We start from the raw sequence: 14,585 nt of genomic DNA, 5'->3' as shown, positions 1-14,585 counted from the left end.
ACCATTAATTGTAATTCTGTCTGTGTTGATAAGGAGTGCAGTTCTGGATAATAATCTGTACAGAACAGGAAGTCTTATCTAGGCCTAGTGGCCAGAATGGAAACTACTAAATTTCAGAATTATTTTAAAATATGGATAGTAAGATTGTTACATAGTATTATAATATTCAAGCAGGTGTCTTTTTATTGTGGAACAAGCTGGGCACAATAAACTGGGCACTGAAACGGCATCTGTGGAAAATATGTATTTTTACTACCCAGCAACATCCACTGCATACTAATTTCTGGAAAACAACTGTAAGAATAAGGCTGCATTCACATCACAATTTCTCCATCCGACTTGAGTAAACGATTTTATAACTTAAAATCTTATGAAATCGCATATAAAGTCGGATCCATTGACCTCCATTAAGAAATTGGATCCATTACACACATCCGATTTGATCCCCATCCGATTTCACACGATTTTTGTTCGGGTCTGAAATCGGATTTTTTAATGGCGGTCAATGGATCTGACTTTATATACGATTTCATACGATTTTAAGTTATAAAAGTCGGATGGAGAAATTGTGATGTGAACGCAGCCTAAAATGAATACCTTAAGGCAGCGGGGTAGCTGTAGAAGTTGCGACAGTTGCATCTTGACATGGCCCCATAGCCAGGATGGTCCACAGCCTTCTTCCCCTTGCCACTATGCTATATGCTGCCTCCTCCTTGCTGTGGCTGGTAGTAACTGCAGCATTCGGTCACATAGACCCATTGATGCAGTGCTGGACAGCCCACAAGGCAAAGAACAAAAGTGCAGGAACAGAGGGTGAAGGATGAGCTTGGCATTCTGGACAGGGACAGGGTATGTTAGACACACTGACCTCATCCCTGCCCAATGCCTGTCCCCTGCCTTCTAACTGCAATGCAGTCTCATTACATGTTACTGGAGAGGAGGGGCAGGGCAGAAATCCTGCAAGGCAGTGTATTGTTGGCTCATACTGTATTGGTATTTCAAAGTCTCCACAAATGTGACATGGACTCCGAAAATCATTCCAACAATATCTGTGCTAAATAGTAGACGTAGTGCCTGGCGTCATGACGTAGGAGATGTGTGCTCCTCACCCTTACCTCAAAAGTCTAGGAGCTATAAAGGGAGGTCTGTCAATCAAGCACCAACCCGGCTGATGTGATGGGAAGGAGCTCTCACAGAAAAGGACTTGGAAGAGTGGCCAGAAGCGACAAAGCCATGTGTCATTCTGCTCTCCAACTGAGCTTCGACATGGTTGGTGTGAAGATTTGGTGGTATGTTCTGGGGGATTTCCAAGCCTCTTGTGCATGGTAATATCCGGGGAGCAACTTAACAGTAACCCCTTCTCCCATGTGCTGAGTCTCCTTTGCTTCAGAATTGAGCTCCACTCTGCATCATAATGTCGTCCGCCCATAATTGCTCACCAGGGACTTTTGTACACCAAGCAAAATAATTAAGGGGTACTTTGATGGTAAACAATTTTCTTTCAAATCAACTGGTGCCAGAAAGATAAACAGATTGGTAAATTACTGCTATATAAAAATCTTAATCCTTCCAGTACTTATCAGCTGCAGTATACTACAGAGGAAGTTATTTTCTTTTTGAATTTCTTTTCTGTCTGACCACAGTGCTCTCTTCTTACACCTCAGACCATGTCAGGAACTATCTAGGGCAGGATAGGTTTGCTATGGGGATTTTCTCCTGCTCTGGACAGTTCCTGACAAAGACAGAGTTGTCAGCAGAGAGCACTGTGGTCAGACAGAAAAGAACAACTCAATTTCCTCTGTAGTATACAGCAGCTAATAAGTACTGAAAGGATTAAGATTTTTAAATAGAAGTAATTTACAAATCTGTTTAACTTTCTGCAGCCAGTTGATATGAAGAAGAAAAAAAAGCTTTCCACCGGAGTACCCCTTTCACAAATCCAGAAGTTCAGGGATTACCAAAGAAAATCGGCATGGAGCGAGGAACAGTAAGTATGATTAGTGTCACCCACACTACAAGCCTGTACCAACAGCATACTGCAGGTGATATGGATGACAGATTCCCTCTAACACTTATAGGGAAACCGTACAGAGAAAACCCTGACCAGCTGCCCAATCAGATTGCTTCCTTAAAGGGGTACTCTGGTGGAAAACTTTTTTTTAATCAACTGGTGCCAGAAAGTTAAACAGATTTGTAAATTACTTCTATTAAAAAGTCTTAATCCTTCCAGTACTTATTAGCGGCTGTATACTACAGAGGAAATTCTTTCCTTTTGGGATTTCTTTTCTGTTACGACCACAGTGCTCTCTTCTGACACCTCTGTCCATTTGTCCAGAGCAGCATATGGAATTGTCCAGAGCAGCATATGTTTGCTATGGGGATTTTCTCCTGCTCTGGACAGTTCCTGACTTCCTGACATGGACAGAGGTGTCAGCAGAGAGCACTGCAGTTGTGACAGAAAATAAATCCAAAAAGAAAAGAATTTCCTCTGTAGTATACAGCCACTAATAAGTACTGGAAGGATTAAGATTTTTTTAATAGAAGTAATTTACAAATCTGTTTAACTTTCTGGCATCAGTTGATTTAAAAATTTTTTTTTTCACTTGAGTACCCCTTTAACGCCTTAAGAACCTAGCCCATTTTGGCCTTAACCCCTTAAGGACCAGGCCAATTTTCACTGTAGGGCCAGAGCGTTTTTTCACTTTAAGCATTAATAACTCTGGGATGCATTTACCTATCATTCTGATTCCGATTTTTCGTGACATATTCTACTTTATGTTATTGGTAAAATTTTGTCGATACTTGTACCATTTCTTAGTGAAAAATTCCAAAATTTGATGAAAAAATTGAAAATTTATAATTTTTCTAACTTTGAAGCTCTCTGCTTGTAAGGAAAATAGACATTCTAAATAAATTATATTTTGATTCACAAATACAATATGTCTTATTTATGTTTGCATCATAAAGTTGACATGTTTTTGCTTTTGAAAGACATCAGAGGGCTTCAAAGTTCAGCAGCAATTTTCCAATTTTTCAAAATCCAAATTTTTCAGGGACCAGTTCAGGTTTGAAGTGGATTTGAAGGGTCTTTATATTAGAAATACCCCACAAATGACCCCATTATAAAAACTGCACTTTAGTAAAAAAAGTTTTTTTTTTCATTTACACATTTACATTTTCATTTACACATCCAACTTGTCATCAAAAATCTGTGGAGTATTAAGGCTTACTGGACCCCTTGTTACGTACTTTGAGGGGTGTAGTTTCCAAAATAGTGTGCCATGTGTGGGGTTTTCTGCTGTTCTGGCACCATAGGGGCTTCCTAAATGTGACATGCCCCCCAAAAACCATTTCAGAAAAACTCACTCTCCAAAATCCCATTGTTGCTCCCTCCCTTCTGAGCCCTCTACTGAGCCCGCCGAACACTTCACATCCACATATGAGGTATTTCCTTACTCGAGAGAAATTGGGTTACAAATTTTGAGATGATTTTTTTCCTTTTACCTCTTGTAAACATTCAAAAACTGGGTCTACAAGAACATGCGAGTGTAAAAAATGAAGATTTTGAATTTTCTCCTTCACTTTGCTGCTATTTCTGTGAAACACCTAAAGGGTTAACACACTTACTGAATGTCATTTTGAATACTTTGAGAAATTGCGTTACAAATTTTGGGGGTCTATGTTTCCTTTTACCTCTTGTGAAAATAAAAAATAAAGGACAACACCAGCATGTTAGTGTACAAATTTTTTTTTTTTTTTACACTAACAGGCTGGTGTAGACCCCAACTTTTCTTTTTCATAAGGGGTAAAAGGAGAAAAAGCCCCCCCAAAATTTGTATTGCAATTTCTCCCGAGTACGGAAATACCCCATATGTGGCCCTAAACTGTTTCCTTGAAATACGACAGGGCTCCGAAGTGAGAGAGCCATGCGCATTTGAGGACTAAATTAGGGATTGCATAGGGGTGGACATAGGAGTATTCTACGCCAGTGATTCCCAAACAGGGTGCCTCCAGCTGTTGCTAAACTCCCAGCATGCCTGGACAGTCAGTTGTTGTTTGGCAACAGTTGGAGGCTCCGTTTTGGAAACACTGCCGTACGATACGTTTTTCATTTTTATTGGGGGGGACAGAGTAAGGGCGTGTATATGTAGTGTTTTACCCTTTATTATGTGTTAGTGTAGTGTAGTGTTTTTAGGGTACATTCACACTGGCGGCGGTTTACATATGAAAACTGGCCACTAGGGGTCTCCCTCCTAGTGGCCGGCTGCAGCCTGCCATGACGTCACGACTGAATTAGGACCGATGCCGGCCAGGGAAACGGTCCTAATTTAGTCAGCCTGCGCTTGCTCCCTGCCTGTCAATCAGACAGGCGGGAGCAAGCACTGTGAAAGCCAGGTCTGCGCTCATTGGCTGCCTAGCCTCGCAGCTGCCTCATTGGCTGCCTGCCCCCGGCATGTACAGTCTGGAGGCAGCACGGCACTGAATCTCAGTGCTGTGCTGATGCTCCAGGACTGTACATGTCCTGTAAGGGTAAGTGAGGTCTTATTTCACTTACCCGTCCTTTGTTTCGGTCCTGGGTTTTGGCAGTGAGCACGGCAGGTGGGCAATGCTCCTATACTCCTCCTCCCTGGATAACATTACACTGCTAAACAGGGAGGAGGAGACCCCGGAGCAGCCTGCCGTGCTATTGGCCGCTCATCTATGCGTGCTCCCAACAGGAGCGCAGCTTAGATGAGGTGAGGGCGGAAGTCGGTACCCAACAGGCGTCAGTGACGTTGCGCCTGCTGGGGAAGTCGGCTTCCGGCAGAGTTACACGTAGGAGTAGAAGATGAGCCACTTGTAAGGTAGAATTTTTTTTAAAGGCAGGGAGGGGGTTAGGGATAGATTAGCAATAGGTAGTGATAGAAATAAAAATACAGATGGTGGGAGCTACTCTTTAACTTTCTGGTACCAGTTGAAAAAAAAAGAGTTTTCCAGTGGAGTACTCCTTTAATAACTCTGAGATGCTTTTACTTATTCTGATACTGAGATGGCTTTTTTAATGACATATGCTACTTTAAGATAGTGGTAAATTTTCGTCAATACTTGCATAATTTCTTTGTGAAAAATTCCAACATTTCATGAGAAATTATAAAATTAGCATATTTTCTAAATTTGAAATTCTCTGCATGTAAGGAAATATTAATGCCAAATAAATTATATATGGATTCACATATGTTATATATCTACTTTATTGTTGGCATCATAAAACTGACGTCTTTTTGCCTTTGAAGACAAAAGAGGGCTTCAAAGCTTAGCCGCAATTTTCCAAATTTTCACGAAAAATTTTAAATCAAAATTTTTTCAGGGACCAGTACAGTTTGAAGTGGATTCAAGGGGCCTGTTTGTAAGAAATCCCCCATAAATTACTTCATTATAGAAACTACGCCCCTCAAAGTATTCAAAAATGACATTAAGAAATTTGTTAACCCTCTAGGTGTTTCACAAGAATAGCAGCAAAGTGGATGTGAAAGTCTCCAATTTTTGCACTCCCATTTGTAGCCCCAATTTTTTTTTTTTTTTTTTTTTTTTTACAGGCGGTAAAAGGATTAAAAGCCATTTAAAATTTGTAACCCTTTTGCTCCCGAATATTGAAAAACCTCATAAGCTGACATAAAGTGCAACATTTGGCTTTTGGAAAGAGAATTTGTCTGGAATAGTTTTTGGGGGCCATGTCGCACTAACAAAGCACTAACAAAGTGCAAGACAGTGGACATCATTTTGGAAATGACACCCCTCAAGGAATGTAAAAGTTTGTAGTGAGCATTTACACTCCACAGTTTTGGGGGGCCACGTCCTATTAATAAAGCCCCCCCATGATGCCCAGACAGTGGGTGCAGTGAGCATTTGGACAACAAGTTTTTGGAACAGAGGGCCATGGGTGTAGCCCAAAACTTTTCATTTTCATAAGTTGTAAAAGGAAAATAAGCCCCACAAAATTTGTAACCCAATTTCTCCCAAGCACAGAAATACCCGATATGTTGACAAAGTGCTCTGCAGGCGTTTGACAGGTCTCAGAAGTGAAGGCGCATTGTTGGGCTTTTGGAGAGTGCATTTGGCTGTAATGGATGTTGGGGGCCATGTCACCTTTATAAAGCCCCCATGGTGCCACAACAGTGGACCCTCCCCCCCACATGTGACCACATTTTGGAAACTACACCCCTCACAAAATTTAATAAGGGGTGCAGTGAGTATTTACACCCCACTGGCATTTGACAGATCTTTGGAACAGAGGGCTGTGCAAATGAAAAATTACATTTTTTATTTTCATGGACCACTGTTCCAAAAATCTGTCAGACACCTGTGAGGTGTAAATGCTCACTGCACCCCTTATTACATTACGTGAGGGGTATAATTTACAAAATGCGGTCACATGTGGGTGGTTTTTTTTGTGTTTATGTCAGAACCACTGCAACTATCGGCCGTTCCAATGCTCTATCACTCCTGAGCCATATTAACCTGCAGATTGTACTGCCCATATATGGGGTATTTCCGCCCTCAGGAGAAATTGCATTACAAATTTTGGGGGTATTTTTCTCCTTTTACCTCTTGCAAAAATGAAAAGTATGGGGCTACACCAGCAAAATGAAATTCTTTTACACTAACATGCTGGTGTAGCCCCCAAGTTTTCTTTTACATAAGGGGTAAAAAGAGAAAAAGCCCCTCAAAACTCGTAACACAATCCGGAGTTATGTCTCACCGAATATCCTCTTCGGGCCCCGCCGGAGCTGGTCTCCACGTCTTAGTGGTCACATGAGCGCATGTGCCAACTGAGCGCTCACGTGACCAGCACTAGGACGTGGAGACCAGCACTGATGAATATGCAAATACAGCTGACAGGGCCCACCTCTAGCGTGCAATTAAGTGAGGATAGAAGAGGATCTTTGGTGGAACCCCTCAATGGACTTCCTGTTCACTCACACTATAACCCAGTGTATTGGGTTTAGTGTTTGTGCACAGGATGAACCATTTTCCTTTAAGTGTAATCTGGTGTTTTTACAATAAGTATATACTGTTGGATTTACAAATTTACTTCTGCAAGTTTGAGCCACGGCGGATTTTCCGCAACAAACTCTGAGCGGGAAACAAAGTAAACCTCCCTGTTTGCTCTAGCTGTTGCATGAGTACAACTCCCAGTATGCCCTGACAGCCAAAGGACATGCTGGGAGTTGTAGTTATGCAACAGCTAGAGGCACACTTTTAGATAGTAGCCCTTTAAAAAAAAAAAAAAAAGGCCACTAACTGCTGCATAACTACAACTCCCAGCATGCACAGACAGCCAAGGAGCATGCTGAGAGTTGTAGTTATGTGCCTCCAGCTGCTGGGAGTTGTAGTTATGCAACAGCTGCAGACACTTTTTGATAGAAAAAAAAGTGTGCCTCCAGCTGTTGCATAACTACAACTCCCAGCATGTACGAACAGCCGAAGAGCATGCTGGGAGTTGTAATTAGGCAACAGCTGGAGGCACATAACTACCACTCCCAGCATGCCCTTTGGCTGTCAGTGTATGCTGGGAGTTGTAGTTATGCAACAGCTAGAGGGAAAAAGTGCCACTAGCTGTTGCATAACTACAACTCCCAGCATGCACAGACAGCCCAAGGGCATGCTCGGAGTTGTAGTTGTGTTCCTCCAGCTGTTGCATAGCTACAACTCCCAGCATGCCCTTTAGCTGTGGCATGCTGGAAGTTGTACTAATGCAACAGCAGGAGGCACACAGCCCACACCTACTGCTGCTGCTCCAGATACGGATCCCGCCGATCCCGGCTTTGATCTTGTCGCTTTGATCCTGCCGTTGCTGCTTTCAGGGGACCGCACCACCCCGATGTGCACCTGCTCTGCCCTCTGGACTAGGGGCAGAGCGGGTGCAGTCAGGCATCCCCTAGCAGGAGCCGCGATTGGTCAGCTGGTTTTGGCCGACCAATCATGGTGATTGTGAGGTGAAACCAGTGCCCCCTCACTCCTGCTAGTCAAGTGTAATTAGTGCTGTCTTGGAGAGCACCAATCACCCTTATTTCCTGGGCCACCGGGTCACCAGAGACTCATCAGAATTGACTGGCTAATCACGGTAGTCTCAGGAACCGCCTGTTGATAGATATCAGCAATAATCCCGCTCCGGTGCGCAACGGTGATCAGAAAACTGCAGGGCGTACAGGACAAGGATGCAAGGGCATATCTTAATGCCCTTTGTCCTTAACAGGTTAATTTTTTTAAAGTGATCTGAAAAATAAAAGTAGTGATCTGATTGGTTGCTATGGGTAACCGGTTCCACTCCTATGGGGGAGATTTATCAAAACCTGTCCAGAGGGAAGTTGACCAGTTCCCCATAGAAACCAATCAGATCACTTTTTTGATTTTGCAGAAGCCTTGTTTAAAAGGAAAGAAGCAATCTGATTGGTTCATATGGGCAACTCAGCAACTTTTACTCTGGACAGGTTATGATAAATCTCCCCCAATGTGTGAACCCAATCTAACATGTACTGAATTCTGGGAGTGCCTTAAATTTATAGATTCCAAACAAGCCTCCAAGTATACTAAAATGCTGTAAAAAGATTTGCAAACCAAAACACTGACAATGGATGTCAAAAGTCTTAACATACTTTTATAAAAGTATAATTTTTTTTTTTATATACAATGCAAATATCAGCTATGTGTAAAGACTAAGCTAAGAAGCATTCTTTGAAGCCCATCATTGTGGACTTTTAGAGTATGAATATCAAACACTTTATTCTCTTTAATAAAAGTCTCAAAAAGATGAACACCTCCTCCGACACCAAAGTAATGGGATTTGCTAGCAAGGTAAACAATTCCATCATCAGCCAATAAATTCCGGAAGACCTCATGCAATGCATTATAGTAAGTGGGATTATAGATGGTTTCGGATGTTAGAATAACATTGTATTTCATAGGAGGCTCTTGATTCTTCATTAATTGAGTAAACTGAGACCATTCTCCAGAAAAGAAGCGACACTTTGTTAACAGTCCAGGCTTCGCATCAGATTTTTTTATTCTTTTTCCACTAGGTTCATTGATATTATTGGTTAAATCATTGCTATCGCAGTTTACTAGAGCATTGGGGATGGTTATCTCTTCTACTACAGTGCTGTTGTAGTCTTGAAAATGAACCACCTTAGAATTTTGTTTCAAGGAGAATATTCCTAACAATCCAGCTCCACAACCTAGATCCAAAACAGCTTTATCTTCAAAGTTTACAGCTTTGTCTTCCAAGTACCTTATCAGATCAAAAGTGCACTCCCAAATTTTCATTCCTCCTTCATATACGCCAGATATAAGATCAGAGTTGGATGTAATGGATTTGTTCACTATGTCTTCACCATATACATCTGAGTCAGACAACGTCTTTTCTACAACAGAAACATTAACAAACTGTAGGCCCAGGCTGCTCTCCACAATTTTATTTTCTAACACACTGCAAACATCTTCAGGGATCTGGTGCTCAGCGGCTGGTTTGCAGAATAAGGTTTTATTGCTAGCTATACTATTAGCATTGCTTTCACATTCATTGTTGTCCACACACTCTTTTTGACTGGATCTATTAAGGTCATTGAAATCCTCTGGTTGTACATCTTTGTCTGGGATTGTTGGCGTGTGCTTTGAAAGGCTTATTTCACATTCACCAGGACTGCTTTCTCTCTCTTCAATGTTGAAATTAAATTGAAATGACATTGTACCATACAGAGGAAGCTTTCCAAAAGGGAAGAATTAATCCTTTTATGTCCCACATCGGATGTCCTACAGAAACAGAAAATAACAAATGAGATTACATACTTTACAAGACAGAATAACAATAACAAGACCCTGTAAAAGCAGTCTAAGGGTACGTTCACACGGTGGACTTTCCATGCGGAATTCCGCTAAAGAATTCCAGCGGAAATTCTGATGTGATTTACTGCAAATGGATTTCCAATGGGATTGATTCCGCAGTCCCATTCAGACAACATAATTTCTGCTTTCTGCATTCCATTAAAATATAAGACTAGTCTTATATTTTGCGTAATTCTGTGGCGGAATCCCTTAAAATCAAGAGGGCTTGAATTTTATACTGGAAATAGGTGCCTAACCTGCCCTTGTACCAGTAACTAGTAAGTATGGCCTTTTTTCTGTGTTTTTTGGGCTTAAATTTCAGCAGAATCCTGTGTTTAGATAACAACATAGAATTCCGCCGAAATTCCACCGCAAATGAGGGTGCTGACACCCGGCACCACTGCGGCATCTGGATGTAGCATAAGCACTGTATGTTGCACAGTGCAAGTGCATCTCCTTTTCACTATAATGAAAGCTCTGAACTACCACAACCAATGTATGAAGTCAAAGCTTGTGGCTCCATACACCATTTACACCATGTACCATGGCTGTGCCGATCTGACAAAATGGGCCTATACTAACACACATAATAATTACATAATATTTTGGCCCATGACACAAGTCACATGTGCAAACCCAGTTACATGCCTATGATTTGGCAGGTTTTCTTTTTATAGTCAAATCACAACTGTAAAAAGTTGCGTGACAGCAATTAGCAGACATATTGCACAGATATTTTGGTCACATGACTTCGCAGACTCCATAGATTTGTTTCTTTAATTTATTTCAATAACATACATACATATATATATATATATATATATATATATATATATGTACAAAAAAGCAAGGTTTCAACCTAAAAACAGAAGCTCCATGCACAGGTTTTTAGGTTGTAACTTTTTGTGCACATAATAATGCAATAAATTGAAGAAATTGATTTATAGAGTCTGCTGGAGCAAATCACATCTAAATCATGTGACCAAAATATTTGTACAATTTGTCTGCCAATTGTTGTCACATAACTTTATTACAATTGTGATCGGACTGTAAAAAAATAAAAAATAAAAAGCCAAATTGCAGAGAAGTCATAGGCAGGTAACAGTCACATGCAACTTGCACTGGGGTCGGTGCTGGCAAACACATGCATCTGTTGCAGACACATGCAAACTGTGATGCAGTGTCTCTCAAATACGATTTGCTGTCACGCCACCAAAGTTGCCATGTAGACAGAGACAATATTCTTGAGGGAGATTTATTAAAACCTGTCCATAGGAAAAGTTGCCCATAGCAACTAATCACATTGCTTCTTTCATTTTTTTAAACGGCCTCTTAAAAATGAAAGAAGCGATCTGATTGGTTGCTATGGGCAACTCAGCAACTTTTCCTCTGGACAGGATTCGATAACTCTCCCCCCTTGTGTCTAGTTTCATAGTGATATAACCTTCTATCTAATGCTCCACTTAGTTTTCATTCATTTCTATGAGAATAAACATTGAGCGTCACATAGAAAGGAAGTGTCTTCTGCTCTGCGCAGCAACTCGCACACCGCAGTGTGTCTGCTCGTAGCGGCGTATTGCCACTCCAAGCAGGCACCTGTAAGGGCAGCATACATCAGTACTTCAGCGGCGGATCCGCAGCATAATACGCGCTGGGGACCCGCTCGTGTGAACGTACCCTTAAACTGGTTTTCCTGCTTATGCAAATTAAGTCTTTGGGGCACAGACTGAGCTACGGCCGGAGCTCCCATAAACAACCCTACTTCATCTTCAGCCGGGTGGGAGCTCCGCCCGGTGTGGGATGCAGAACTGCGCCCCGTGCAGTTTTGTGTCGGCCCCTCCCCTCAGCTGTACGGACATTTCCGAACATACAGCGAGGAGAGGGGGAGGCGGAGCTGTGCAGTAGATTTTCACAGCCCAGCTCCAGGACGTACATTTTGACAGCTGTGAAAATCTACGTCCAGGGGTCTGCGTAAGCGGCGCTGTAAGAATACCTCTACTCCTGAGGAGGGTGCACAGCCCCGCTCACACAGCCCCCCAGACGTAGATTTTCACAGCTGTCAAAATCTACATCCAGGAGAACGGCTGTGAAAATCTATGTCCTCCTAAGGGAGGTGTAGAGTTGCGTCCCCTTGCTGTATGTTCGGAAATCTCCGGACAGCTGAGGAGAGGGGCTGACGCAAAATTACATGGGGTGCAGTTCTGCACCTCACATTGGCTTATCAATATGCATTACCTCCCTCCCTGCTGGCACGGCAGGTTGACTCCATGGCGTCAGTCTCAGCCTCATTCCTGCAACTGCTTTCACAGAGTAAGGAGCCTCTGTGTGTTCTCGGTACAGTGCAATGTCTGCCACCAATGAATAATAGTCTAATATACTGTCTGCCACATACACACTGTTTGGAAAAAATCTGAGCTAGATTATGATGCAGTGTTATTAACGAGAACATGTCAGGTCCCAGGGGCCTCACACACCAGCTCCAGGACCTGACAGTTCAGAACAGTGTCCCAGCACTATTCTTCTTAGTTGTCTGCAATGCTGCAGAGAGCTGAAAACTTAGTTTAATCTCCACCGGCTTTGACTGGTTATACAGTCTGGGCAAGCGCTTCCTTGACAAAAGTTACACACTCAAGCGGTCAGTCATGTCTGTTGGCGAGTAAATGTAGTCTTCAGTTATGAGCTGTGGAGAATAGAGTGGAAAGGTTTTCTGCTGACCTGTCTTGTCCTGCGACTGGTGAGTGAGGCCCCAGGGACCTGACAGGTTCCTTTTAAAAAGATAATATGATCTGCCTGCCATCTGTCTATGTTTCTCTACCCACATGGTGCAGAATATTTGCCCTAACTTAGAAGGTATCAATGAGGAATCCCGACCGCATGGACTCCCTGTGCCCTACAAGCCTCTGATGGGTCCCATAATACCAGATCCACCACCAGCAGCTTGCTGGGTGTTTCCATGTAGCACAATACATGATTTGATTTGTAATAAGATTGTAAGCTCTTGTGGACAGATGATCTCTGTTAATATGATCTGCCATGTGTACAGCAGGTGTCTACCCCATGGCTCCAGTCCTATAACGTGACCCTACATTATCAGGACATGACACTGACAGATCAGTACAGTGTGCACTGAGGCCGAGGACACAGATCCTCACAGGTGATGGGACATGAAGCCATTGACATCATTTCCTTCCTCATTATCCATAATAAACTACAGATCGTCAGTGCTTTACCACCTGCGAGAGAACTGTACGATCTGATCGTTCTCTTTCACAGGCATTGCCGATCATTGCCCAGTGTGTTCTCTATTTCCTTCCTCACAGGGAAGCGCACCCCCATTGATATGTGTCAGCAGAATTCTACAGCAGCATGATGGAGAGGAAAGATGGGGAAACTCCCGAGCAGCTGATAAAAGGGCGCGGATCAGCCGATCACCCATCTCCTGCGTCCACACAACACCACGGAGAATGAATAAACCTACTAACCTGAACTACAGCTGCTGCAGTTCCGTGTCGGCCGGGAAAGGAAGACCTGGGGAAGAGAAGGCAAAGAAGACTACAACTCCCACAATTCCTCTGTCCAACCGGAAGGCCACGCTATTCAAATTGACGAAACTTTATTAAACAGTAACATGACGAGGTCTCGCGTTATCTGGAGTCCTAGCGCTTACCGGAAGTTACTCACAAAGCTTCCTGACAGGAAAGAGAAGCGATGTGCAGCGTGTAGCGGAGTGTAGTAGAGGAGCAGGCGGTTGAGGAGAAAGATCTCCATACATGTATATGGAAGCGACCTCAGCGCTATAACAGTCCTAAAGAAGATGATTAAGCCGCCAAAATCCCATAGAAGCGCCTGAAAACCAAATCTTAGAAATATGACATAGCTGCAAACATTGTTCTGCCGCTCACCCACTATATTGTCTCCTTTCTTATACTGGGAGCTGCTATCAGTTCCTGCCTGTCCTCTAGTGTGGAAAATACTGAATATAACAGGTCAACTGCATTACAGTACAACACAGTGTTATAGTTTTGCAACAGCTGAAGGCACCCCTGGTTGGGAAACACTGACCTGTACTAAATACTATATAGTGCAACATGCTGGGAGTTGAAGTTTTCGTTTGGTGCAACTGCTGAGCCACAGGCTGTATCAGGGCATGCTGGGAGTTGTAGTTGGTAGCTAACTGCAACTCCTGAATTTAGTTTAAAAAACAAGCAATCAAAAAGTCACATCAAAACAAGAATGGTACTTTTAAAAACTACAGATCTGTTTGCAAAAAAAATAGCCTTCATAAAGGTCCGTATAAGGAGAGAGAAAAAAGTTAGAGGGGTCAGAATCTATAATTATGCAAATTAGCATGACCAATATTTTTTTTAAAGAAAGGTGGCAACTCTAGTTGTGACTGACTTAAATTGTGAGAATGCTGCGGAATGAGTTACAACTTATAATTAATCCCTTAGGGACACAGCCAATTTTATTTTTGTATTTTCGTTTTTACTCCTCGCCTTCTAAAAATCATGACTCTTTTATATTGTAATCCACAGACCCATATAAGGGCTTGTTTTTTTGCACGACCAATTGTCCTTCATAATGACATCAATCATTTTACCATAAAATGTATGGCACAACCAAAAAAATTATGTGAAACAGAAACATAGCCGCACATCCACCATTTGTTTTGATCTACTTGCTTCTCCGCCTATAATTTCAAAAGCTAACAGGTTGTTAGTATA

General features: G+C 42.4%; 1 protein-coding gene across 3 annotated transcripts; it reads right to left on the bottom strand.

Annotated features, from left to right (window-relative positions):
• Positions 1-8,619: 8,619 nt before the first annotated feature.
• Positions 8,620-13,950, bottom strand: METTL18 (methyltransferase 18, RPL3 N3(tau)-histidine). Of its 3 annotated transcripts, none has more exons than XM_056568893.1 (2): positions 13,344-13,950; positions 8,620-9,789 (listed from the first exon to the last, which is right to left on the bottom strand). In XM_056568893.1, exon 2 carries the CDS (start codon positions 9,721-9,723, stop codon positions 8,680-8,682), a length of 1,044 nt encoding a protein of 347 aa, XP_056424868.1. In that variant the 5' UTR covers positions 9,724-9,789; positions 13,344-13,950; the 3' UTR covers positions 8,620-8,679. The 3 variants fall into 3 exon arrangements, with proteins under 3 accessions (XP_056424868.1, XP_056424869.1, XP_056424870.1); XM_056568894.1 differs by lacking the exon at positions 13,344-13,950 and adding an exon at positions 12,097-12,121; XM_056568895.1 differs by lacking the exon at positions 13,344-13,950 and adding an exon at positions 11,539-11,563.
• Positions 13,951-14,585: the final 635 nt, after the last annotated feature.

The sequence above is a fragment of the Hyla sarda genome, chromosome 1 (genome assembly GCF_029499605.1).
Source record: "Hyla sarda isolate aHylSar1 chromosome 1, aHylSar1.hap1, whole genome shotgun sequence".
In the NCBI taxonomy this organism is placed as follows: domain Eukaryota; kingdom Metazoa; phylum Chordata; class Amphibia; order Anura; family Hylidae; genus Hyla; species Hyla sarda.
The sequence above is the reverse complement of the archived record's forward strand: the minus strand, read 5'-3'. Positions and strand labels throughout refer to the sequence as shown.

Bases quoted from the DNA above. Each gene is read 5' to 3' on its own strand.
- METTL18 (XM_056568893.1), bottom strand. From the start codon at position 9,723: ATGTCATTTCAATTTAATTTCAACATTGAAGAGAGAGAAAGCAGTCCT.